Raw genomic sequence first — 27072 nt, 5'->3', positions numbered from 1 at the left:
TTTCGCATTATGTGGAATATTATGCTACGGAATTCGCATTAATGTTCTGCATGAGTAACTAGTTTTGATACGTGAATTAGGTAAAAATAAGTGATGAAGAACGTTCTTGGATAAATGTATACAAAAATCATAGTTTAAATGTATATGCAGAAGCAGCGTAGTAAATGCGAGTAGAAAAAAGTATTTGGTTATTTCTTATCTTTCAGTCAGGCGCTTGTATTTATGACTAGTGGCACCTGCACGGATTTGCCCGTAGTAGAAAATTAAAAGGTCTTTTGGTTCCCCTGTATACTTACAAATAATGCATGATGAATATCTCGCCAATTGGCTTGCGGAAGTCACGGTTCCACATTATGATAACTTGGTAATTTACTCGTCCATTTCATCATAATTTTGCTCGGAAAAATGTTCTTAAAATTAGAATAGAAAAGGAACAAAATCGAATTTTCGAAAAATCGCTTAAAGGTGCACACCCCCATGCTACAAACTAATTCTTTGCCAAATTTCATGAAAATCGGCCGAACGGTCTAGGCGCTATGCGCGTCACAGAGATTTTGACAGAGAGAGATCCAGACGAGAGACTTTCAGCTTTATTATTTGTAAAAAAAGATAAAGATAAAGAAGACAAAAAAAAAAAGAAAGCGAAAATGTTAAGAAAAAAAAGTTGGGGAATTTTGTAAGAAAATGTGGCTATTTGGGGAAAAATTTTTTTTTTCAAGAGACAAAAATATTAGAGGAAGTCGATTCATTTTGTGAAAATATTAGTGGAAAAATAATTTTTGAATTTGGGGAATTTTGATAGAAAACATCGCTTTTGGGGGAAAAGTTGAAAGGGAATTGGGGAAATCTGGATTTGACCCTCCTGCAACACTGTGTTTAGTTTAAAAGTATGTCCGGTATACCGGACACCAGGTCTGAAGGGGTTAATGTAAGAAATTGATTAAAGACGTTTTGAATGGTGACATAATTCGGAAATCAAAGGCACTTTTGAATTTTTTCTTCGAAAGTGCTGAAGTAGATTCAGAAACTCTTCCGAGGCGTTGGTGGTAGCGGTTCTGTACTAAAAAAATGAGACTGAAGTTGGGTCCAAAGTTTAATGTTGTGAGTTACCCCAAAATTTTGGTTGTCCCCCCAAACCCACCCTCGTCGTTTCAAGCATTTCTTAAATATTTAGCGATTATTTATTTTGGCTAAGAAATGTCATTTTGCGTATTTCTTATACTTGTTTCAATGATCCTTCAAATCCCTGACAATCTTATCAATTTATTTCTGTTAGATTTTTTTGAGCAATCACGATTGCTTATTGTTCTCATTTGACTGTCCTTGACGTTAGGCTGATTTTCTCTCCCCCCCCCCCCCCGCTTCCCTCTGCCGAACTCCCGCCCATCGTCCTCTCCAGGCGCGGCTCCTCCTGTCCTGAAAAATGTCCCCCGAAATCCGCTTCTCCTGGTCAGTGGCGTCCATGTCCTACACAGTTCACACACACACACACACATACATACACACGCCTATGTGCATACACAAGTCTATGCACACACGAGCCTACACATGCACAAGCACCTACACACAGAGAGACATACACGCCTACGTGTGTGCACAGGTCTACGCACACACAAACCTACATATGCATGCGCGCCTACACACACACAACTATACACACGTAACCGCCCAGGAGAAGGGCAGGTTTGGGAGGTCAGGAGCAGTTTCTGGAAACAATAACTCCAATAAGTAGTGTCCTGTCGCAACTCGTGATTGCGAAAAATATAATTTGAATTAAAAATATCAGAATTCAAATTAATCTTTTTATTTATTTATTTTTTTTTTTTTGCCATCGGCCATCGGCCATTTCGAGGAAAACTATCGGCCATCGGCCATCTTTGAACAATCGGCCAACAATCGGCATCGGCCCATAGGCCAAAAAATGCCATCGGTCGAGCCCTAATATTTACAAGATGCAAAAGGGTTGAAATTTCAAACGCGAGAAGCATTTTTCCGCGAAGTCCGAGTAAGTTCTATGTTGCCGTGGTTTCCAAAATAAGTCCATCGTTAATTATTGAAATTAAACGAAAAATAAGCTAAGCTAAGGTAGCACATGTCAAAATCACTTCGGATTGTAAAAAGCATCAAAATATTAACAAGATGCAAAAGGATTGAAACCTCAAACACGAAAGCAATTTTTCGCGATAAATCATATCGAATATATATGTTGAGAAAATTGCACTAATGAAATATTTTTAAAAGAATTACAAGCACAATCCAATGATTTTTGAAAGAATTCAAGCAATAAAGAAACTTTTCATACTTTTTCAAGCACTTGAAAATGACCAAATGACCTCTATTTTTTTTTCCCCAAGAACTTTTCAAGGGTTTTCGTCGGCGTACGAATCGTGTTTAACACGCGCTGCGGCGGCGTGTTTGCGTATACAGTAATTTTTAACGAAATGAAAAACTTTTAAAATATGATATTTAAGTAAAAACAATATAAAAGCGGACTAATAGGACCAAAATGTTAAAAAGCGGTCTAAAGTGGACTTTACCATAAAAAATGGACTTTGGCGGGAAAAGCGAACCATTTGGGAGCCCTGAAATTATTATTCAGTGCTTCATCTTAATTTTCCACAACAATGCTTCATTTAAATTTATAGCTTGAAGAAAATCATTGAGTCAAAAGATCTATTGTCAATTTTTTTCTCAAATATGAACAAGTAAAATTCTTGTTTTGGTTTTAAAGGCTTTTCCTGTAATCAGGGGATTGAAAAATGTTTATTTTTTGGTTATTTTTCCGCAACTTGCCTCGAAATTTTACTGATTTTTTTTTTTTTTTTTTTGTTCAAGCCTGATTGTTGAACACACATCACTTGACATAACTTTTAGTTTCAAGGTGGAACGTGCAAAGCCGGGTGACGCAACTAGATTAAAAACATTAAATTACTAACCAACATCATGGATGAATTTTTCAATTTTCGTTTGCATGCCCCAATATCTGAATTCCACCCGACATAACTTATAAGCACACATGACTGCTTTCCCTTCAGGTAAGTTCTTGACACGTAACTCTTCAAGCCATTCATCCTCAAGAGGCCCTCGATTAGTTTTGGAAGATGAAAATAGTTTTGGGTCTTCTTCTTGGCTATAATCTGAACCATACAGTTGATCCTTAACTACATCTATAAGATCTAAAAAAAAAGGAAATTATTTTCAGTCACCCACTAGAAATAAAAAAATTCAGTATTTTATTTTTTTGTATATTTTCAAAAATTAACTTTAAATTTCCCATATTTGCACTAATTTGAAATGCTAGTACAATGTAAACAAACATTTTATTCAGCATGCAATAAATTATGAGTACAATAAATTCAAGATTATCCGTGGAATAGAGTGGCACGGTGACCGCAGATAAGCGAAAACTGCAGATAAACTGAATAATATGTAAAAAATGATACTCAGTGTGTACATTAGCTAAAAAATATTAATAACACTCACACATACATTTAAATTATAACTAAACACATTAAAATTGCACCTACTAAAAATGAATATAAAAAATATATGTAAAATCTAAAAGCGAACAACAGAACGATTATAATTTTGCAGTAAGTTATCGCCCTAAGCCAGGGCTAAGGCAGAAACACTTAAAATACACCGCCAGCTCAGTTATTCCATCCAAAACTGCAGTTTTGTGTATCAGCCCAGAATAGGAAGTAACTGAGCTGGAGGCGAAAAATCTCTTTAAAGGAGCCAAGAGAGCCAAACAAACTGGTAGCTAATGTAGAATTAACACACCAGATGAGTGACCACAGCAATGGTGCGGTTCAGCTCAAAGATTGAAGGCAAAGCGAGGTATTTTAAGTAAACACAATAATAAGTTTTTTTTTTTTAATGTGAAAAGACCTGCAGATAATCCGACCGCCGATAAATGGGAGTTTACTGTACACTATAAATTACAATACTATGAAATATTCCTAAATATATAACCTTAGTAAAACATCAGGTACGTAAATCAAATTTTATCTTTGTATGTAAAAAGTTTTTTTTTTTTTTTGAAAATATACTTTAGATCTTATGATAGCAAGCATTTCACAAGTTGTTAAAAGTACCAATAATAAAAAGTACAAGAAATAAAAAGTTCTGAAGGAAAATTGCAACATGGGAAAAAACCTTGCAACCAACTCATATTTGCAAATTCATTACTATTTGTACTTGAAAGTTTATAAAAAATGTCAGTTTTGTTTATTTCACATTCTGAACAAATGACAACGATTTGTACGTTTCATATTGTACTTAGTTTATGTTCAATTCATTATATAGTTATTCAAATTTTAGGGTAAAATTTCAACTTATTTGTCTTTTCTTTATTTTAAAATATATTTACAACATGTTTCCCCTCTCCCCCACATCACCTAAACCTATCTTATTTTCATCATTTTGGCATCTGACCTTTCTAAATGATGGGCCTGGTTTTGTATGAGTACCCTTTAAAATATGCAGTATCGGGTTACATACATTGCTTTCATGGTTTTAGATATTATCATATTTTAATGTCATTCTTTCATCAAAAAGTGCTGTTTCTGCACTTTTAGCTATGATGAAAGTCTTGATGTTAACAATAGTAACATTAGCCTAACATTAGCTCCTACAGGGAAGTTTAAGGCAAATATACATCTCAACTTAAAGGTGAATTTGCTTCAAACTAATGTTGGAAAAAGCTCTTGATATGAAGTTTTTTTGATCCAGCTATTTTGAAGGTAATTTTTGAAAAATTCAAAAGTTTTTAACATTAACAACACGAAAAAATTTTTCTTGGTAAAAAAATAATAAAAAATTTTAGGTTCTGCATATATTCTCAATTTTTGGTTCCAAGAAAGAGAAAAAAGGTTTAAAAAAATCGAAATACCATATCCCCCAGACTTAACATTGACGCAAGTCAGAGATGAATATCAATGAATCAAAATGAAAAAAATTCTAAGCGCAAATGATTTTACCAAGGCTGTGGTGGCGACTGCAACTCTTAGAATTTTAGTGCCTTTGACTTTGTGTACCCCAATATAAATTTTTTTCCTCTTATAAGTCAACAATTTGATTAAAACAGGTTAATTTCAGAAAAAGTTAGGTTGGATAACAAGTTGAATACCGAAAACTAACCAAGTTTTTGTTACCTTTCTATTTTTAGAGCATCTCCTTTATTATATTCATTTTGAATGTGAGTTTAATCTAATCGCCCTAAGTTTTTTAGTATTGTCATTTATTTTAGATTTTGAACTTCGAAAATTAGAAACAACAATAAAGCATACCAACAGTACGATTCCTTAAATCACTGGAACTCAGACTGAACACATTATCCTGTTGGCCAGCATCTCCGAAGTATTTAGTTTCTATTTCAAGAAAGAATTTCTCAACAAATGGGGATGTGTAGCGTGTTTTAGTATATGGGTATGCATTCCAAGCTTCTTCTTCAACTATCAAAGCTGATTTTGGTAAAAGAGCTTTAAACCAACCTGGGAAACAAAAGGAAATGGATAAATGAATAATGCAATTAATTCAACTTTAAAAGCAGGAATTATAAGAGCTAAAAGATAATTCTGTATCACTCAAGAGTCTATCCCTCTTTTGATTAAAAACTGCTTTGCAATGCACTATCTCAATTAGGGATGCACCAATTAATTAGCAGTAATAGGTAATCATCCGCTTTGCCCATTATTTATAATGGGCAAATTTTCCCTGATTAATCTACCGAAAATTTGTCGAATTAAAATTACTTTAAAGTATGCCCAGAACTAGCAACTAGAAATGAGTTTATAAATCATAAAAAATATTTAAAAAATGCTATTTTCTGCAACAAAAGGAAAGGTCATTATTAATTAATAATAATGAAAATTTAATACAGGATTTTAATAGGTTAAATCACTTTTTTAAAACTATTTATTGAATTAATACATATTTTTTTTTAAGTAGGAGGCTATGAGATGGTTACAAACAGGCCCGGATCTATAAATTTTGGGCCCCTCAGCAAAAAACAGCAGGGCCTTAAAACTCCCACTAAATTGCTCTACCCCCGCCCCCCTCAAAAAAAATTAACGAGTGATTAGTTCTAGATTTTAAAATGCTATTAAATTAACAAGCAATCGAAATTGAAAGTCATGTATCATTTTATTAAGTCATAGTTTTTAACTAGTATTTATTTTTTATATTTAAAAAAGAAAGAATAGAGTTAACTACATTCATAATAACACGATAATGATTAAAGTTTACTATACAGTTTTTTATTTATCTTTACATAGCATTTTCTCACTTGTGTGACTCTTAATATTGTTTCTCATTATAATAGTATAGTTTACAATGGTGCCAAAGCTTTGTTTACCTGGGGGCCACACCTCGTATTAAGATTACTCTCGTGGGTCAGAACGCATATAAAATTTAAATTTATATTTTTTCCCCCAAGACACCACGGAAAAGCACGGAAAGGAAGGAAAATTACAAAACAAGAATTGTTGTCATTGTTACTCTATGGTTATTTTATCAATAAGAATTCCATCTGTCTTCTTTTAAAAACCAATTTCTGACCATTTGGCTCTAAATTAGCACCAATCATTCTAAAAACCGAATGAAGGTGATGGGTTGTTTTAGAAGTTTTCAGAACATCAATTCAGATTTGTGATATTGAACAGAACAGCGAGCTATACGGATGAGCTCCACGGGCCATACGTGGTTCTCGAGCCGTATGTTGGGCACCATTGGCTTAAAACAGTGGTACCCAATCTTTTTCTGGGCAAGAATACACATAAAATTTCAAAAATATTTTTTTTCTAAACATCATTGGAAAATATGGAAAAGGAAAGAAAATTACAAACCAATAATTGTTATCATTAATTTAATACTTATTTTATTGAATGTATGCTTTTCATAAATCAATTTCAGAATATTTGGCTCCAGATTTGTGACAATGTCACTAATTGTTCCTTTTGATATATAGCAGTGAAGAAAACAATGAGCTACGCGGTTCAGCTTTGCAGGCGTGATGTGGCTCATGGGCCGTAGGTTGGGCATCATTGGTTTAAAACATCTCATGTAGTACTCATTTTGTTAAGGTGCACATGTTAAAATTTAGACCTAAATTTTAATCTCTGTGGTCTTCTGAAAATCGTTTAAGGAGCGCAGGGGGGGGGGACAGTTTAGATGGGTCAAAAAATTCATTTTTATGTCATAAAATGTTAGTAAAACTATTCAAGAATATAATGCCAAAATTTCAGAGATAAATTCCGATTAGTCCCGATGCTATGAGCTCTTAAAGTGACTGTGGAGATTAGAAAATGATCACAGCATTTTTGTTCAAACACGTTTTTCTTGAAACAACTTTTTTCTCAACTGGTGGGCATTCAAGCTCAAAGAGTTACATTGACCAATCGTTCTAAAAATTTGTGTGCATATTCTTTATTTAATAATACTTTGAATGAACCCAGGGACCTAGGGGTGCCCCCCCCCCAAAAAAAAAGCAAGAGCCTCTCCTCCCCCAGGGTGGTCCAAATAAGGCCCTTTTTAAAAAAGTTTTGATTTTTATTGGTCTTACCCTTCCATTTGGTTCCATCTGAGTAAAAAATAATTATTGTGAAGTTTGAGCTCACAATTTTAACATTTAGAGGTAGCTCAACAGCCTCAAAATTGTTAGTCCATTTTATGATGTAAATGCAACTACAAATAAAACTGACGTTAGGAAAAATATAAAATTTCATTTCATAAAAATCTCTTGCATTTTATAAGTTAAAAATAGTTATATAATAATGATGTGTTGATTGTTATGTATGTGGCTTACCACAGTATACATTACAGTCTGCTTTTTACAATTAGGATAAGCTTGTCAATGTTCTTTGACAACTTGCAACAAGGATTGCAACTTTTCTTCACTGGATGTCATTTTCCCATTGAATTCTTTTATAAGGGCTATACCTCTTTCAGCATTATCATAAGCTGCTGAAATTCCTTCTTTTTTTTTTTTTTTTTTTGTACTTTCTTTAAATCCTCTTGAAGTTCCCAGATTTCTGAATCTACGTGACTAAAGGTATCAGGTAAATCCATGCTTTGAAAGAATGAAGTCAACCGCTTTGTAACCAAGTCTTCAAATTCTATATCCATAAATTTTTTTAGCAAAATTTTAGGGTGCTTTTCCACAATACTTTTTTTCGTTTACTTCATTCATTGCCTTTACGATGCCTTTTAATTCAGTGTGGCATTTTATTGCCAAAAAATGCTAATACCACCAGCTCCTCTGATAAATATCAATTGTGATTGGCAAATTTCTGGGTTGCAGTTTCGCATATGTCTTTATCAATCTTTTTATACTTCAGTAAAGGTTTCACTAAATGAAAATCCTTATTCGGTGCATTTTGAAGCATAGAAACTGTCATCCAAACTTTTAAATACATACGTCTAACAAATATGCATATTTTTTTCAATCCCTTGTCTTCTGTTAAAGTGATGACAAACTAACAGCTTGACATCCATATTTTAAAACAGTACAAAATTTCGGACATCCATCTAGTATGATGCAAAGCCCCAGGTGCAAAAAAATTTGATTCTGCATGTAGGTACTTCACCCAGATATATTAAGATTAGTTCAAGACACTCTCGATAATAATCTCCTGCTTGCGTATCATGTAGTAATCTTTCAGTAAATACTATTGTATTGTAACGGATCCAGCGAGACTTCCAACTTTCTTGAAAGGACGACACAGTTCTTGATTAAACACACAGGAAATTTATTTACACTACGTACAGGAGAAATCGTTAACAACTGCTAAATTAATCATCAGCAATTAAACAAATATCACTCAACACCGTAAACTCAACGGTTACACACGTATTTACTTCCAAATACGAAAACAACACAGCGAAATGCCTATTCTCAATCGAAACTCACTTTTTATCACGCGGGACGCTTTTATAAACATCGAAAGAAATCTCTCAAATATTCCACAAGATTCCAAACGCTTCTGGAAAATAGTAGACCGTTATTAAATTTTATCAATGAACAAAAAAGAAATAGGGGGGTCGTATATTCATTACGGGAAACTATTTACAGGTTACGTTACTACAGTAATTACTATTTACAGAATTTGTAACATTGCCCCCTTCCTAAGGACTGCACGTCCCGGGCAGTACAATCCCCAGAAAGGGTGCCAAACTTCTATCACAAGTTCAGAAATACATACATTAAATAATAACTAATGATGCATAGGAAACACAATAATAACAAGAAATATTACTAAACATTCAAAGCAAAAAAAAAAATATCTACAACTTTTATGTTATCAACCATGGTTGTTTACGTAATACTCATGAACTATGGCCATAGTATGGGGCTAACCGATCATAATGTACAACCCTAGGTTTTGCATTAGGTGATTTTTGGATCCTCACTACGACGTCATTCAGTCGGTTAAGGACTTTATAGGGTCCATCCCAATGCGACTGCAATTTGGGTGAAAGACCTTTCCGTCAGATGGGATTCCATAACCAAACCTTGTCGCCTTCGTTGAATTCATGTCCAGTAGACCTTGTGTCGTATCGGGTCTTCATCTTCTCCGCCGCGGTGTTGATTCACTCTCGTGCGAAGTTATGAACGTCTTCCAACCGGGCCTGGAAATCCTGGATGTACTCCTCAGGCGATGAAGGCGCATCCGGAGGACGACCGAAGACGAGATCACAAGTTAGCCGAAGTTCTCGTCCGAAGAGCATCCGAGATGGGGCAAATCCGGTAGTCTCGTGGACAGCACTGCGGTAGGCCAGCAGGAGCAAAGGTAGCTTCTTGTCCCAATCCTGTTGATTTCTGGATACCATAAGCGAGAGATTATTCAGGATTGTGCGGTTAAATCTCTCCACCATGCCGTCCAATTGTGGGTGTAGTGGTGTTGTCCTAGTTTTCTCAATTCCGAAAATTTGACATAGGCCCTTAAACACAGCAGAGATGAAATTCCTCCCTTGATCGGAATGAATCTGCAAAGGTGTTCCATATCTCGAGATCCAATGTTGGACTCGAGTCTCTGCTACGGTGGTAGCTTCTTGATCTGGAATGGGATACGCTTCGGGCCATTTGGTGAAATAGTCGATGGAAACAAGAATGTATTTGTTCCCATCAGCAGTTCTTGGCAGAGGACCCAGGATGTCGATCCCAATTCGTTCGAAAGGAGCTCCAACGTTGTACAGATGTAGCTTCCACCTGATTCTTTTCTTCGGTCCTTTACGAGCAGCACAGGCGTCACAAGAATGGCACCACTTCTCCACATCATCCTTCGCCTTGCTCCAGAAGAAGCGCTCCCGAACTTTATTGAAGGTTTTCAAGACACCAAAATGTCCTCCAGTCGCACTACTATGTATTTCTTTCAGAACGACTGAAATCCTTGATCGGGGAAGTAGTAACTGCCACCTAGATGTTTTGCCGTCGTCAGATTCCCATTTTCGGTGTAGCACGCCGTTCCGTAAATGGAGCGAGGTCCATAAAGCCCAGTATCTTTTTGTTGCAGGACTGAAGATGGAAACGTCCTGCCAGCTAGGTCGCCGACTGTCACTCTCCATGAACTCCAAAATTGGTTTTATGTCGGGGTGTCAGGAGGAAAAACTAATTAAAGTTCTTGGTGGACCTCACAAATGTGTCTTGGTTGAGTCAAATTAGAAAGCATATTTAAGTAAATCATTAACATTTATTAGTACTAAAAAATACAACATGTTAACAAGAAAAAAAGGCTTCTTAAAATATATTATTCTTGTAGAATTCTATCCAGCAATAATAAAAATATTGCAGCGAACATGAACAATAAATAGAATAGTTATACCACAGGTGCTCCTAAAAAAGTTCATCTTGATAATGGAAAAACAGTCCAGCGATCTCGAATCATCTTCCGCCAGTTGATTCCAAACGAAGACTTGAAACATCCACGTAAGGCCGGCCGGCCCAATTCATTCGGCATGTAAATCAAGTGGAACGCTATTCCATCATCAACAGGACGATACATCCAAGGGCTGGTAGCCCACTACAACAACTTATGCCGGAGGAGACATCCTGGTAGTTGAAACAGGGGAAAGCGAGATCGATGGACGGATGTCCACCGCTTAAATACTGCTTCGATGACGTTCCACACAATTTACATGTTCTTTGTTGCAAGTTCGATGAAATTCACTAAGAAAACTCAAAAAAATATTTTTGGCAACACTTAATTTCGTTGAAACCGTTACATTGACGGACAAGATTTTTTTTCACTGTGATTTTTAACTGAACCGTCAATCAAGCACCGTGCGGTTTGTTTACATTTCTCTTACTACGCATGCAGGAAAGAACGGAAGTTTTGGGATTGTATTTACAGGCCCGCTGCTAGACGTCTGAGCGCCCGCGTGCGAAACCTATTTTGGTCGCCCCCCCCCCCTTCATATCATGGGATATTTGGTCCCTCCCCCGAGGGTCATGAAAAGTTAGTTATTTAATTTTTATTATTATTACTCTTATTTTTTTTATTTATTTATTTATTTTGAAATAGGTTGAAAAAAACTTAGTAGCTTGATTTACCCAGCGATCTCTTCCGAACCTCCCCCCCCCCCAAAAAAAAAGAAATCTCTTTGCCTGCGCAAAAATTTTCATGTTCTGTGCTTCCTTACACACGAGACACATAAGTTGTTCTTTTATTGCTACGTAAAAAAGCAGAAGATGAATGACACTTTGCCACTTTTGCAATTTATAGATTCTTCTATCAATTAGCTTATTTTGGTGATTAGCTAGTACGTAACGCTCACTAGTAAGCAACCTGTTGCTTCAGTATCTTAAATGAAACTTTTCAAGAAAAAAAGAATAAAATGAAGTCATATTTTTGATTTAATTTTTCTCTGGAGAGGGAGCTTGACATGTATAAAATAACTTCTGAGATTAAATGTCGGTAATAAAGGTAATAAGCAAGTAATAAACTTAGTAAGCGAGTAATTTGCTTAGCATATGATAGAAAATATGAAAAACAGATCCGTAATTAATGAGACATGAAACATTAACAGAAATAAGTACAGCAATTAGTTGTATGTTTATTTTGAGAACTTTTTCATACTACATTTCTATAACAAAGTTGCAAACCCACTAAAAATGTTTTATAACAGTTACAAAAACCAATATGATTATGATTGGGTGTAGAAAAGGAGTCAATACTCATATCAAGTAGAAAATATAAGGAAGTAATAGCATTTTTTTTTATTTAAAATGAAAAATACAAGCTATACAAAGAAAAAGAACTTCCCAACAACTCTTACTTTTATCGGATTGTCAAATTCGTTCAAGAAAACACAACGTTTTATTCCTTATTTCGTGCGAAATGTACAAAGCAAGAGACATTTTTCAAAAAAAAAAAAAAAAGTAAAGAAAAGAAAAAAAGAAATGGAAAATACCTGCACAGAGATTGGCATATTTTTTGCTTTCTTGCAAGTTGTTTAGTACAGAACATGTTCAATTACGTGCAACATGTAATATTTCGATAAGGTTGCACTGCTCTGAATAGGATAAACTATTGTTTAGCACATTCGATCGGTAAATAAACGGTTTGAAGTAAACTAAATTTTGGATAAATAAGTACATCATTGATTAGGCACAGTAAAATTTATTAGAAGTGCAAAAAGCACGCTGGTGAGCGAAGATCTAAAAAATGATTGCAATTGTAAAATTTTTGATGTGTCAATGTCTAGCTTTTCGAAGCACGAATTTAAAAAAAGAGAGAGAAAAATGAAACCAGACAGTCTTTTTTTCAGATCGTTGCTAAAGTAAAATACCTGTAATAAACAGAATGGTTCAGGAAAGTGGAGAATTTATAGGGTGAGGTAGTGAAGGTAGTGCCTAAAAGCGAATGCGACTTCACTTCTAGAACAAAGAGAGGGAGGTATATTTGTTAGGACTTGTGTGCTAATATGTGCTAATGCAGCATCTTACACAAATTGAACTTTTCTTGCTTTCTTGCTCGCAAAATCTGCTCTATTAATTTTTGTGTCTCCAAATTGTCTAAAATTTCATGTTCTATAGACAAAATTGACAAATTACTAAGTCTTTGCTGATGCATAGTTGGTCTTCAACAATTTTTTATAATGTGTAACTTTGAGAAAGATCTTTCAACTGATGCAACCGAAACTGGCAAAGTTAATATTCTTAATGCTATTGCTGTATTGGGAAAAGTTGAAATTGATTCGTTTGTAAAGAGATATTGTAAAAGTGTATGTGGATCATTAGACTCGTTATCTGGAAAGTAGTTTTAAAGCATTAATCTCATCAACATCAAATAAGTCCACGCCGTCAATGTCTGCTTTATTTCTTGAGTCGGCTTTTAGTTTTGAATGTAAATCATTACAATGCTTTAGTAATTCATCTTTTGTGTGGCTAAATAATTTGCTACCGAAAAAGCCAAACATATCGTCAAATGCTTGTAGTTCTTCAAATCGACCTCTTAAAGAAATTAATGTCAGATCAAAGATTCTGAAAAAACCTCTACTTTATAATTGGTTTTAGGATCTAACAGAACTTCGGCGCGTTGTTCATACTCAAATTGTTTGGGTTTTCGTTTTCGACGGAGTAATTTTACAGGCGTGAAATCGGCTTCAATGTTGAGTTCGTGAGCTAGTTTGGTAGCTCCCTCTAAAACTACTTCAAAATGTTCACTGTGCGACATTCCTCAAATTTTGCTACTAACATTTTTAACAAATTTATACACATTTGTGCATTTAAGCACGGGCTTTGCATCATTTTTCTTAATGAATTAATTTCGTTTAAAACATCGAACCAAATGATAATTGAGCACATAAATTTATAATTTTGCATGTTTAATGCAAGTGAATAAGCTTTGTGTGTTGTAGTGCTGTCCCAATTCCAAGAATTTTCTGATATCTCCAGCAGAGCATCAAATATTTTGTCCAAATGATGACGCAAAGGTTTGATTGCGTCAATTCTACTTGACCATCGCGTAGCACTTAAAGGTTTTAGTTTTATGTCGGGTGAATGTCTGCAAATAATGAACCATCTTTTTGTAGATGAAGAGAAAAAAAAAACATAAAAGTTCTTGGATCAAGTCAAAGAAATTAATAGTTTCGTGCGAAATCCTTGCTGCATCATTGACTACCAAATTCAAAGTATGAGCTGAACAAGGAACAAAAAATGCGCGACTATTAATTTCTAAAATTCTCTTTTGCAATCCAATATGTTTTCCACGCATATTAGAGCCATTATCATATCCTTGGCAACGCAAATTTTGAATATAAAGTTTTAACTCTGAAAATAATTTTAAAACAAAATCTAACAGACCCTCGCCAGTAGAACTGGTTATCGGACAAAAACCTATGAAATTTTCGCATATCTCTATTTTTTTTGTTTGTATTATTTAAGCAAACATGTCTCAGTATTATTGTTAATTGTTCTGTGTGACACATCTGGTGTGCTATCTAAAATAACGGAAAAATACTTCGCTTCTCTTACTTTATCCAAAATATAACTTTTTATTGTCCTGCCGAGTAAATCGATGATTTCATTTTGAATGCCCGCCTCCCAAATAATGAGCCATACGAGTTGAATCCGACCTAGAGGATTCAATTTTAAGAATGTGTTCCCGCATAATTGAACCAAAAAATGCAATCATTTCTTTTGGTTTTAAAAATTTCCATTATTCTGTTCAAACAATGTTTTCGATGAACCCCGAAAAGCCAAACATTGACACGATAAAAATTTACCAATACTTTTTTTCGGAATCTATTAGTCTCAGATTGCATTTGATTTACAGTTGTCTTAGTTTTTAATATCTTATTCATTTGTACCACGATTTTACGTTTTGATTATGGGAAACACTTGTTTCATGCCTTTTTAAAATTAATGATAAATGCTGCCAATCTGAGAAGTCTTTTGCATCACTAAAACTACTTGAATTGTTGCCAAAAATTTTACAACAGAAACAGTACACTGAATATTTCAAAATGGAATAAACAACCCAATCTCTATTAACTTTCTCACCATTTGAAAGATTTCTGTTGTCATAATTGGCAGCAAATTTTCTACCAGCGTCATTGATGGGGAAGTTGTGATTATGTACCTGAACAGGACCACGATCTACCAAACATTCGCATTATGAGTATCAATACTTTCATGCCACGTTCCCGGATCATCACCACATTTTTCACGGACCGTGGATGAATCGCCGAAAGATGCCGAACCTCAGGGAAATCCTTTCAGACGCATACATCTATCCAACCCTTCAAGCTTATCCGGACCGTATTTTGTCACGGAAGACATGAAAAAGAATTCTGGAAATTGTGAAACACATTTTATCTCATCCCCGGCTGGCGCCTGGACTCCAATGAGCTGGGATAATCAGCATTTGAGTCTTCCCCCCCGACCTTCTGAAAGGGCAGATTTTCGGCAAATGTCCTGGAAAGTTGCATTAAATTCGAACTTTATGTATCACATACGTCCATCATTTCAAAATTTTCCTGCAGTGCTCAAAAAATACATATTTGTCAACGCATATTGCAGTAGACGGTCAAAATTCGAAATACCTTAAATCCGAAGGCACTCCTACAAAGCTTTTATAAATTGCTCAACTATTGCTAAGGAACAGATGCATTTCGTGAAAGAAATTAATTTCCTCACAGTGCATACAGGGGCGGACTGGGTCCTCAAGAGGGCGCCAGACTTAACTCCCAAAGCACGCAAATTAGAAATAAATAAATAAATCAACGAAATCACACAAGTTCGAGGGTTCAAAAAAAAAAAAAAAAAAAAAAAAAACGAGGGCGCAGAGCTTAAAGGGCGCTAAAAAAACCGAGGGCGCAGAGTTTCGAGGGCGCAAAAAATGCGTAGGCGGTGAGGTTCGAGGGCGCACCGACCCGCAATGGGCTGAAAGACCAGGTTAGCTCCACACACACACACACGGAAAAGGAAACTGGTTTTACTCGTAAAACAAAAATACTCCAGTGGCCAATAAATATTGGCCTTATTTTTATGCTGTCAAACTCACGCTAACAACAGCTATGAGAGTATAATGGAAAAGTACCGAATATTTTCAAATTTTAATTGTTAAGAATATCGGATTTTAATTATAACATAATTGTACACATCAATTTTTTTTTTTTTGCAGCAACAAATTAAATATAATATGCTAGCATTTTGAAAACTATTTAAGATTAAGAAAAATCTATATATATATAAATGGAGTTTGGTAAATTTGTTCCCTAAGATCTCAGAAACTGCCCGGCAGATTTGGCTGAAACTTTCACCGTTTGTTCTTTTTGGCACTGGGGAGGTTTGTAGACCAGTTCGAAAAAAATCCGACTGATAGTTCCTCTTTTATTCTAATTTGTCCAAATTTTCGCATAAATGCCCCAATATGACGGTGAAAAATTATGTGCACATATTAAAATTATGTGTCCATCGAAAGCGCTTATTTTTCTGCTGAAGATGGCATCTGTTAGAAAGTTCTAAGTTGTATGAAAAACGAGTTATGGGCTTTTTTGTTCCATGTTCGAAGGCTTTCCTCAATACAATTCATTTTTTAGTGTATCATCTCAACTCCCAGTTCAAAGCTAGAATTGTTGAATATTTTTGTGTTTCGTCTGACTGTTAGAGGCTTTTCTCAAGTCAAATCTTAAAGTAACGTTTTTTCCCCAAGATTGGCTAATAATAACTAGATTTGGCTGATTATTTTCCATTTAAACGGAACTTCAATTGTAATTACTGGTTTTTTTTTATATTTATTTGTGCTGATTGGACACTTAATCATTATCCAATCTAACAGCAGAAACCTCTCCAAAATTTATGTAGAAAGATTTCAGTAGCGGATGCATTTGGCATTTTTTTCAACTGTCGCGGTTTTTGAAGCCAAAGACTATGTAATAATGTTTGTCAGCTTTCAGAATGTAAACAAAATATCGCCAATCAAAGAATCTTTAAAAACTTTTTTTACTGTAAAATAATCCAGCAACTAAATTAGGCAAATCCATAAACAGCACAAAAACTTCCATTAATGTGACTTTGTGCACAAATTCAAACCAACGTCAAATTTTACTACTTATTTTGGAAACATTACGGATGAAATTGTCTAGCGCCATTTTATGGTGACCAAAAGTATTTTAGCATATGGCAACAATATCTCTTTAACAAAAATTAGTAACATACCGTTTTACAAAGTAAGGAGGGGGAGCATTATCCAAGGTATCCCAAAACGATTTCCGCAAATTCGGTAATATTTTAAATCGCACCAAGAACCCACAATAATTGAAATTTTCCAAAATAACTAAAGCAAGTTTAAGGGGATCACGGGCGCGCGGCTACATTTTTTTAAACAGTTCGTTCTTCAATAGACATGCAGAGAAGGTAAGACTCAATGTAAAAAAAAAAAAAAAAACAGTATTAACTGATAAATCTTTTTAAACATGTGAAGTTTAATTTCATGTTTCAGAAATTCTTCACATTTGTATACGCTTAAATTTCGTGTTTTCGTTTCTAAATGAATACTATTTTGCTCTTTTTACTTACTGCTACTTTAGTTTTATGAGTAAGGAAGAAGCTAGATTTTAAATCACGTCAAAAAGGTGTGTTTTAAGTTCTTTCACTTAAAACAGAAAACAAATGCAAGTAACGATTGTTTCTCATAATTATTGCTAACCCAGGCAACGCCGGGTACTTTTGCTATTAGTTTACATTTTTCTTTGCCAAAGAAAAAACATCCGCTTCACTTGCAAAAGGGCTGGGTTCCGGTAGCGTGGTGGCTTGGCGAGTTAGGCGCTGAGCAGTTCAGTCTAGGATTATATCTTTAAAGCAACCGTAAATGTAATTCATTGTTTTGGCGATTTGTTTTGGAAGAAAAGAAACTTTTGATTTGCTTTTATCCGAGTGAAATGTACGACATTTTCTTCTTTTTTTCTAACGATGATTTTTAAATGTTCCACTGGATGTTTTTTGAGCAATCACGATTGCTTATTGTTCTCATTTGACAGTCCTTGACGTTGGGATTATTTTTCAGCTTGGACCAGCAGCACCACCGCCCACCGGCGCTGCGGCGGCACGGCTGCTCTGTTCCTGAGCACTGTCCCCCGGAATCCACTTCTGCTGGGTGGTGGCGTCCATGTCCTTCACACGCATGCTCATACACACTCGCCAACGCGTGAGCGCCTTTACACACATACGCGACATTCACACTACGTCCGTACATCCGTCACCGACGTATGCTTTTCTCCCTAAAACCAGTTTTCAACCGGCGTTGCCATGACAGCAAGCCGTATTGTACGGGACCCGTCGACGGGACGAGAAGCCTGATATCTGACGGCTCTGACGGTCCGTAGAGTTGGGCGTCGCATTTCATTGGTCTCCACGAGATGAGCGCGCTCTCTCTATTGGGTGAGAGACAGACATGTGCCTTTTTCGCGTTCCGCAAAGTATGAATGCTTCTCCCTTTTTGGAAAACGTTACTCTGTCCGCTTTACGTTTCGAACGTGATGTGCGGACGCTGTTTGAATGTTGCAATACACAGGCCTACGTGCACACACTTAAGCCTGCACACATACAACTATACACACATAACCACCCAGGAGGAGGGACATGCTTGGGGGGGGGGAGCCATTTCTAGAAACAATAACTCTAATGAGTAGGGTTTTGTCGCAACTCGTGATTGCGAAAAACATAATTTGAATTCAAAGTTTCAGAATTCAAATTAGATTTTTTTTTTTCGTTAGACGGATGGATTATGAGAGCGTGGTTGCTGGGCGAGTTTGGCGATAAACAATAGAGTTGCGGAACTATTTTTACATTTGAAAGATATTATTTGATATCTTTTTTTTTTTTTTTTTGTTTATTTGCGAAATATTTTAAATTGTAGTAAAAACCGCTTCACTCGCTAAATAGAGTTTTAAAGCAACTGTAAATTTAATTTAATGATTTGACGAAAAGTTTTAAATTCCAAAGAAACCTTAATAGGTTTTTTTTTTTCTTTGAAAAAATGTGTACGCATTTTATACAAAGAAAAATGATCATTTTACATCAGAGGGGGAGAGGGCGTCAATTTTTTTTTTCATTCAACGGACTTCCATTAAGTTTTTAGCACGGGCATCGCTGTGCGGGTACTGCTAGTACTTTATAAAAATTAGAAAAGAAAACTAAATTTTAATGCACAGTAGACGCTCAGTTTATGGCTCCCCTTCTCATCTCTTGGCGTCCCCCCCCCCCCCCCATCTTCGGATTGTCCTGATCATATGTTAAAAATTACCTTGCTTTTGCGGGAAGAAGATATCGGGCTCAGTCATTTAACTTCACACCCCAATCCCGCACGTCACTAACTTTTTGGCTTGATGTCCTAACGGGGCGGCAACATTGAACAAAGTGACCGAACAAAACATAAGCAGAACAAGTTTTTACTACACTGCCAGTGAATAAACCCTGAGCCCCTCTCCAGCCTCGAGGGTTGCTTTTCATTTATTTTTTCCTCGTATCTTGATATTACTTCCAAGAACATCAGGGCTATCTGGTCTGCTTGGGCTGGTAATTGAGTGAACATTGGAAAAGGTCAAAAAAGGTCATGAGACTCCCTTCCGCCTGCTTTTTATTGAGCACTGGCCACAAGTGGTACTAAGAGTGAAGTTAAAAGAGTCCTCTTTCTTGCTATTATTAAATTTTCTCTCATTGAACGATCTCCTATAAGGGGGGGGGGGGTCGTTTTGAGCAAACAAAATTTTTTGGAAAGTCAAAACTGATTTCCCCCCCCCCCCTCGATTTAGCATGTTGAAACTGACTTTGGCGCCCCTTCGGCGCTCCTCAGGCGTGCGGCGCACGCCTTGCACGCCCGCTTACGGCGGGCCTGTGTATTTAATTAGTGCGGCGTCAAGATATGGAGAGTCCCCTCACATAAAAATAGGTAAGTATTATTAATATCATTTCCCCGGTACCGGAAAGTCAAGAAAACAAATAAAAAAATATCAAATATTTTGACAAGTCCCCCCCTTCTTGGCATTCTGGTAACAAGGAAATGCAACATACCCAATAAATCATTTCATAAAAAAATGTATAAACACCATGAAAATGACCTTGACACTTTGAAACAGTATGATATCAAAAACATTAAAATACATTTAATGTATTTTTGCAAACATTTTCCAATTCAATCTTACTAAAAGGCTTTGTAAAACAATCTGCGGCATTTAATTTACTGTTTACATATTTTAATTCAAAAATATTATCCAAAACCAAATTCCGTAAAAAGTGATATCTTACGTCAATATGCTTTGTGCGCGAGTTCTCTATTGGTGAATGTGAAAAATCAATAGCTGCCCTATTATCACAATGTAATATACATTTAATTAAATTAAATCCAGAGATTTTGGTTTGGGACATTTCATTTAAAAGTCGATTTAACCATACAACCTCCTTGGAAGCCTCACATAAAGCAATGTACTCTGCTTCCATTGTGGATAGGGCAACACATTTTTTCTTAAAGGTACGCCAAATAATAGGTACTTTATCCAAGAAAATAACTAGTCCCCCCATTGATATTCTGTCATCGCGATTAGCCGCATAATCAGAATCTGAAAAACCATTTAAGGAAATATTATCAATGTTACTTAAATTTAATTTATAATGACTAGTATATTTCAAATACCCTATTAACCTTAGTACACATTCCCAATGTCTCATGCCTGGGTTTGCTTGAAATTGAGACAAAATGTTAACTGCATAGGATATGTCAGGTCTTGTTTTTCCAGCTATATAAGCTAAACACCCAAGAGCATTTCTATATGGGATATCAATCATTTCGTCCTCTTCACTTTTATTTTTTGGACAGTCTTTCTTGGACAAAATGAAACCCTTTGCAATGGGTAGTGTGGACACAGGATAATTATATGCTTTAAATATATCTCACACTTCTGCTATGTAGCTCTGCTGGTGGATAAACAGTTCCCTGCCTTCTTGTATGAACTCTACGCCTAACAATTTTTTCGTTTTTCCCATTTCTTTGATATCATAATGCAATTTCAATTTACTTAAAACATGATTTATATGATTTTGATCCTTTCCAAAAATTATTATGTTATCAACACACATTAATAAAACAATTTCACTATTATAGGTATAAACACAATTACAACTAGTCAATTTTTTAAAGTTCAGGCCTTCTAAAACACTATCAATTTCAAAAAACCAGTTACGACCTGATTGGTGTAACCCATGTAGTGATTTTTCTAGTTTACAGACATAATTTGGATGGTATGGATCAATAAATCCTTCAGGCTGGCGCATAAAAATTTGTTCGTTTAAATCAGCGTATAAATATGCATTTGTTACATCAATTTGAAAATGCGACCAACCCAACAAGCATACGAAAATTGCAAAAAATGCTCTGACAAGAGAAAAACTAATAACTGGGCTTAAAAACTTGAGAATAGGATTCTGGGTATTCCTGGCAGTTTCCCTGAGCAACAAGTCTAGCCTTATATCTCACCACTTCATTTTTATCGTTTGTTTTAAGGTCATACACCCATCTGTTTCCTAACACCTTTTTATTTTTCTGGGGTGGTACCAATGACCAGACCTTTCTTTGGCGGATTACATTCATTTCATCAGTCATCGCTTGTTGCCAGTTCTCCCTCTCAGGAGTCCTCAAACTTTGCTTGTAATTATTTGGAATGATAATTTCTGAAATGTTTGCTTCTAAGAGATTTATTGTTTCTTCATCCCCCCTATCTGAATTTAAGTTAACAACTGGACCCGATTCATTACTTTTGGTGGAAAAATCGAAAACATCTTGATCAAATTCTATACTATGGGAATTGCAGTAATTTTTTACATCATTTTTAGACCTTAATTTGACATCCTCGCCTTCAATCAAATAGTAAATGTCCAAGCGTGTATCATTTTTTCTTTGAACTGCTTTTCTCACCCATAGAATTTCATGACAAGATTTCCAAGATTTTGTAGGGGTAGTTTTAATTTCTTCCTCCTCGATATCCATTTCACTTAAAGGTCTTATACAAGTAAAACTGTCTCCCCCTTCCCGGCTAACTTCTTGTTTATTTTTCCCCCAAATTTGGGATTCATCAAATCTAACACTGATTGTTTCCTCTACTTCCCGGGTTTCGGGGTTCCAAATCCTATAGCCCTTAGTGTTTATGGCATAACCGATCATTACCCCTTGATATGCCCTCATGTCTAATTTTTTCAATTTCTGTTTCGGCCGACCTACGTAGGCTATACATCCGAAAATTCTTAAATGTTTAACCGATGGCTTTCTGCCACAATACAACTCCAAAGGAGTCTTCTCTCTTCCTGTTACAACAGTCCTATTTCGAACGTAATTGAAACATAAGGCCGCTTCGGCCCAAAAACAGTCTGGTAAATTTGATTCCCTGAGGAGGGTCTTTACCCCGTTCATTAAGGTTAAGTTGTATCTCTCTGCTATTCCATTCATTTCAGGACTAAAAGTGTTTGTTCTCTGTATGTTAATACCCTGGTTCCTAAGGTAATTTTCAAAACGGGCATTTTTAAATTCTTTACCGTTATCTGAACGGATTTCTTTAATTTTTTTCCCAGTAAATCTTTCAGCTCTTTTCTGGAACCTTACAAAATATTCAAACACTTCGTCCTTCGACTTCAGGAAATATACAACCGATTTACGAGAAAAATCATCAATTAAACACAAAATATATTTCGAGCCCCCCAAAGATGGAGTGTTTACAGGCCCCATTAAATCCATATGAATTAGTCCCAATGGGGTACGAGATTGAATCCCCCGAACCGGTTTGAAAGAAACCCTGCGGTTTTTGGCTAATTTACAAGGCTCACAACTTGGAGCATTCTTATTCTTTATAGCCAGTCCATACACATGTTTTTCTGTTTTCACTATATCTTCATTATTTTCATGACAAAACCGCTTATGCCAAACTTCCAGATTCAAGGGACTCAATCTTTCCCCATTGACCTGATTAGAATTTTCAAAAATTTTACAATTTGATACTGAAGGCTTGGGTTCTTTAAAAACATATGAAATAGGTTTTACATAATACAAATTATCCTTTAAAAATGCATCAAAAGCTTTTCTCCCCCCCTTTAAACACTGATAATTTATCATTTGAACAAGAAAAATTGAATCCATGTTTATCTATGCAAGGACCAGACATTAGATTCCGTCTTAAACCAGGAGCATAAAATACATCATTCAAGGTTATCTCATTGATTTTTCCATTTACTTTAACATTAAAAATGATTTTACCAATTCCCTCTATTTGACTCTGTACTCCGCCTACTGCTACTTCCATTTGAACATCTTTTACTTCATTTAGTTCAAAGAACAACTTTTTGTTCCCACAAAAATGAGCAGTGGCCCCAGTATCTACTGCAAATCCCTCATTTTGATCGCTTTTACTGGCTTCTAAAACCTCATGGTTTGTTTTAATAGTACAGAAAAAAACAAATTTCTCATTTCTACCATTTTCATGTCCTGAATTAGCTTTATCATTTTCTTTCCTTCAAAAATTTCTACTTTTATTTTTACTTCTATGCCAACATTGACTTGCCAAATGTCCGGGCTTCTTGCATAGAAAACATGTTTTCTGTTTAAACTTCCCCCCTGAGGATTCTCCATATCTTGAGGTGGCACTCATCACCACTGATTTGCCCTTGCCATTATCCCCATTATTAAGGTACTTAATACGTCCTTCTTCAGCTAACAATTCTGTTAAGACATTTGAAAATGTGAATTTTTTTTCTTCCCAACGGTATATATTTTGTACAATTCCCCGAAAATCCTCAGATAAATTTCTAATAAGTTGAAAACTTTGTAACTTTTCATCCATTACATAATTACTTTCTTGTAACTGTTTTAAAATTATCCTTAACGTTCATGCAAACATCCCAATACTTTCGTTTTCTAGGATTCTACATGAAAAAAATTCTTCCCATAAACTAGCAACTCTGGCCAGGGATGAGGGTTCAAAATTTTGTTTGAGAGTTTCCCACAGGGCTGTGGAGTCGGAGTCGGAGTCGAAGAGTCGGAGTCGGACTGATTTAGGGGTAAAGGAGTTGGAGTCGGAGTCGTTAGAAAACATGCCGACTCCGACTCCGACTCCGGGTTTCTTTTTTTCTTTCCTTTTCCCTGACTCTCCTTGCATTTTTTAAAAACGGACTACCAATTGGTTCGATTACATGTATAAAAAGATACTAATAAGGAAATAACTGCCATTATGGCAATCAGCTAGCTTGAGTGCTTATCGAACTTTCTGTAGCTGTCCCCCTAGTTTGCTTGCTTTTTAACTTAACTAATAGCAACTGTCAGCAAACGGTTTTGTTGCCTAACATTTTCAAGTAATCACTTTCAAATAAAAATAGAAATATAGTGTTTTGTTCGATCTCAATTATAAAATAGTAAAAGAAACGTAACAAATTATTAAATTGAGGCCAGTAGCTAAGGTTGAAGCGTTTAAGGGTAAACGGCAAATTCAAAGAAGTTCTGGCGCGAAAGTACGAATCCAAAAGATTCGATGAAATAATCTAATGTTTTTTTCTTTATTAAGAATATTTCTATAAGCTTGGTTCTCACTAAAAACTATGGAACAAAATAAGTGTAAATGATTTCTTGATTACAACACTCAATAATTGCAGTTAATCTTAAAATCTTCATATTAAGGTTAATTCAAAGCAGCCAATAAAATTTAAATTAAAAATTTGGCGAAGAAGAAATATAGGTATAGTAACCGCTATTCGTACAAATTTATATGCCGCCGCATTTTGTGTAAAATTAGCTCCTGACGTATATGTGCCCTATTTTCGTTGAAATTTTATTGATAAAATATAATTTAAAATATATTCGCAAAAATTTTCAGAATTAAAGTATTTGTATTTTTTATAAACTCTGAAATTAACTTTGGGTGTCATCTACCAGATGGGTGTCACCCGGGGCGAACCACCCCCTCTCAAGAACTTGGATTTAGAAAAAAAAGCTTTTTTTCTCTCAAGTTACAGCTTTAAAAAATTGAAAGCACACGATTTGATCAATATCTATTTGTTAAACATTACAGGGGGGCAAATTACAGATAATCCTTTTCAAATTTTTTAAAAGGGATTTTTAAGTCATCTCACTTTTTAACTCGTAACTATTGGAAAATTTGATCTTTAAATTGAATTTCTAACGTTGTACGCGTCTTAGGTTTACAATAAAAAACAAAATGCGAAATTTTCATAAAAAGGAATTAATATTTCAATCTCTGTTTAGAGGTTTTCCCCCTTCCCCTGAAGAGAGCGAGGGAGTTGAAAAAATACAATTATTATTATTTTTTTAATCCGGAGTCGGAGTCGGAGTTGGAGTCGGAGTCGGGCGTTTCAAAATCCAGGAGTCGGAGTCGGTCATTTTCCTTCCGACTCCGCAGCCCTGGTTTCCCAAACGACCTGGGGATCTTCAATTTCAAATATTAATGGTTTAAGTTCATCATTTATATTTAAATAAATTAATGCCAAAGCCTGATTGGCTTTCTTTTTGTTTTCGGGCACTTCCCGATTTAATGTTTTATCTTTTGTTATTTCCCACAGGTCCCTCTCTATAAGAATCATTTTCATATCCCTTGACATGTTGACCAGTTTTGGTTATTTAACTTTTTAATACTTCTATAATCTTTTTCCATTTTTAAAATATTAACTCAAAATACCAAGACACAGAGGTAACCACGAACTCTGCTACCAAATGTCAGGAGGAAAAACTAATTAAAGTTCTTGGTGGACCTCACAAATGTGTCTTGGTTGAGTCAAATTAGAAAAGCATATTTAAGTAAATCATTAACATTTATTAGTAATAAAAAATACAACATGTTAACAAGAAAAAAAGGCTTCTTAAAATATATTATTCTTGCAGAATCCTATCCAGCAATAGTAAAAATATTGCAGCGAACATGAACAATAAAAAGAATAGTTATACCACAGGTGCTCCTAAAAAAAGTTCATCTCGATAATGGAAAAACAGTCCAGCGATCTCGAATCATCTTCCGCCAGTTGATTCCAAACGAAGACTTGAAACATCCACGTAAGGCCGGCCGGCCCAATTCATTCGGCATGTAAATCAAGTGGAACGCTATTCCATCATCAACAGGACGATAGATCCATCGGCTGGTAGCCCCACTACAACAACTTATGCCGGAGGAGACATCCTGGTAGTTGAAACAGGGGAAAGCGAGATCGATGGACGGATGTCCACCGCTTAAATACTGCTTCGATGGACGTTCCACACAATTTACATATTCTTTGTTGCATGTTCGATGAAATTCACTATGAAAACTCAAAAAAATATTTTTGGCAACACTTAATTTCGTTGAAACGTTACATTGAGGGAACAAGATTTTTTTTCACTGTGATTTTTAACTGAACCGTCAATCAAGCACCGTGCGGTTTGTTTACATTTCTCTTTACTACGCATGCAGGAAAGAACGAAAGTTTTGGGACTATTTAATTAGTGCGGCGTCAAGATATGGAGAGTCCCCTCAACATAAAAATAGGTAAGTATTATTAATATCATTTCCCCAGTCAAGAAAACAAATAAAAAAATATCAAATATTTTGACACGGGGTCTTCAAGTTGATCTTTTCGAACTTGGTCGTCACTCCATGGATCAGGTTCTGGTGATGTTGGAGTCACTGTCACCTGATAGGCAGTAGGGCTAGTCGTTCCATACTGTTCCGATTCGGGAACAATAATTGCAGTTCTCAGGACAGGGTCTCCTTGATAAAGCGTCTGCATTACCATGAGACAACCCTTTCCGGTGCTTGATCTCGATGTCATATTCCTGGAGCCCCTGTATCCACCTGGCTATCTGGCCTTCTGGATTCTTGAAGTTCAAAAGCCAAGTTAACCAGGCATGATCTGTCCGAAGCAGAAATTTTCGGCCGTAGAGGTAATGATGGAAGTGTTCTAGAGCTTTTACTATGGCCGGTAACTCCTTTCTGGTGACACAGTAATTTCGCTCCGACTTTGATAAGCATTTGATCCAGTAAGCGATGACAGGTTCATTGCCGTCAATTTCTTGGGATAAAACAGCTCCGATGCCCTTGTTGCTCGCA

The 27072-nt window shown here is 35.7% G+C and overlaps 1 protein-coding gene across 1 annotated transcript in view; it reads right to left on the bottom strand.

The window, feature by feature from the left end:
* Window positions 1-27072, bottom strand: part of LOC129216571 (protein retinal degeneration B-like) — a 138946-nt gene that overhangs the window by 63811 nt on the left and 48063 nt on the right. The window contains 2 exon segments of the mRNA XM_054850786.1: window positions 2937-3176; window positions 5292-5495. Of these exon segments, the coding sequence (XP_054706761.1) occupies window positions 2937-3176; window positions 5292-5495 (444 nt within the window).

Source organism: Uloborus diversus, chromosome 2 (genome assembly GCF_026930045.1).
Source record: "Uloborus diversus isolate 005 chromosome 2, Udiv.v.3.1, whole genome shotgun sequence".
In the NCBI taxonomy this organism is placed as follows: domain Eukaryota; kingdom Metazoa; phylum Arthropoda; class Arachnida; order Araneae; family Uloboridae; genus Uloborus; species Uloborus diversus.
The sequence above is the reverse complement of the archived record's forward strand: the minus strand, read 5'-3'. Positions and strand labels throughout refer to the sequence as shown.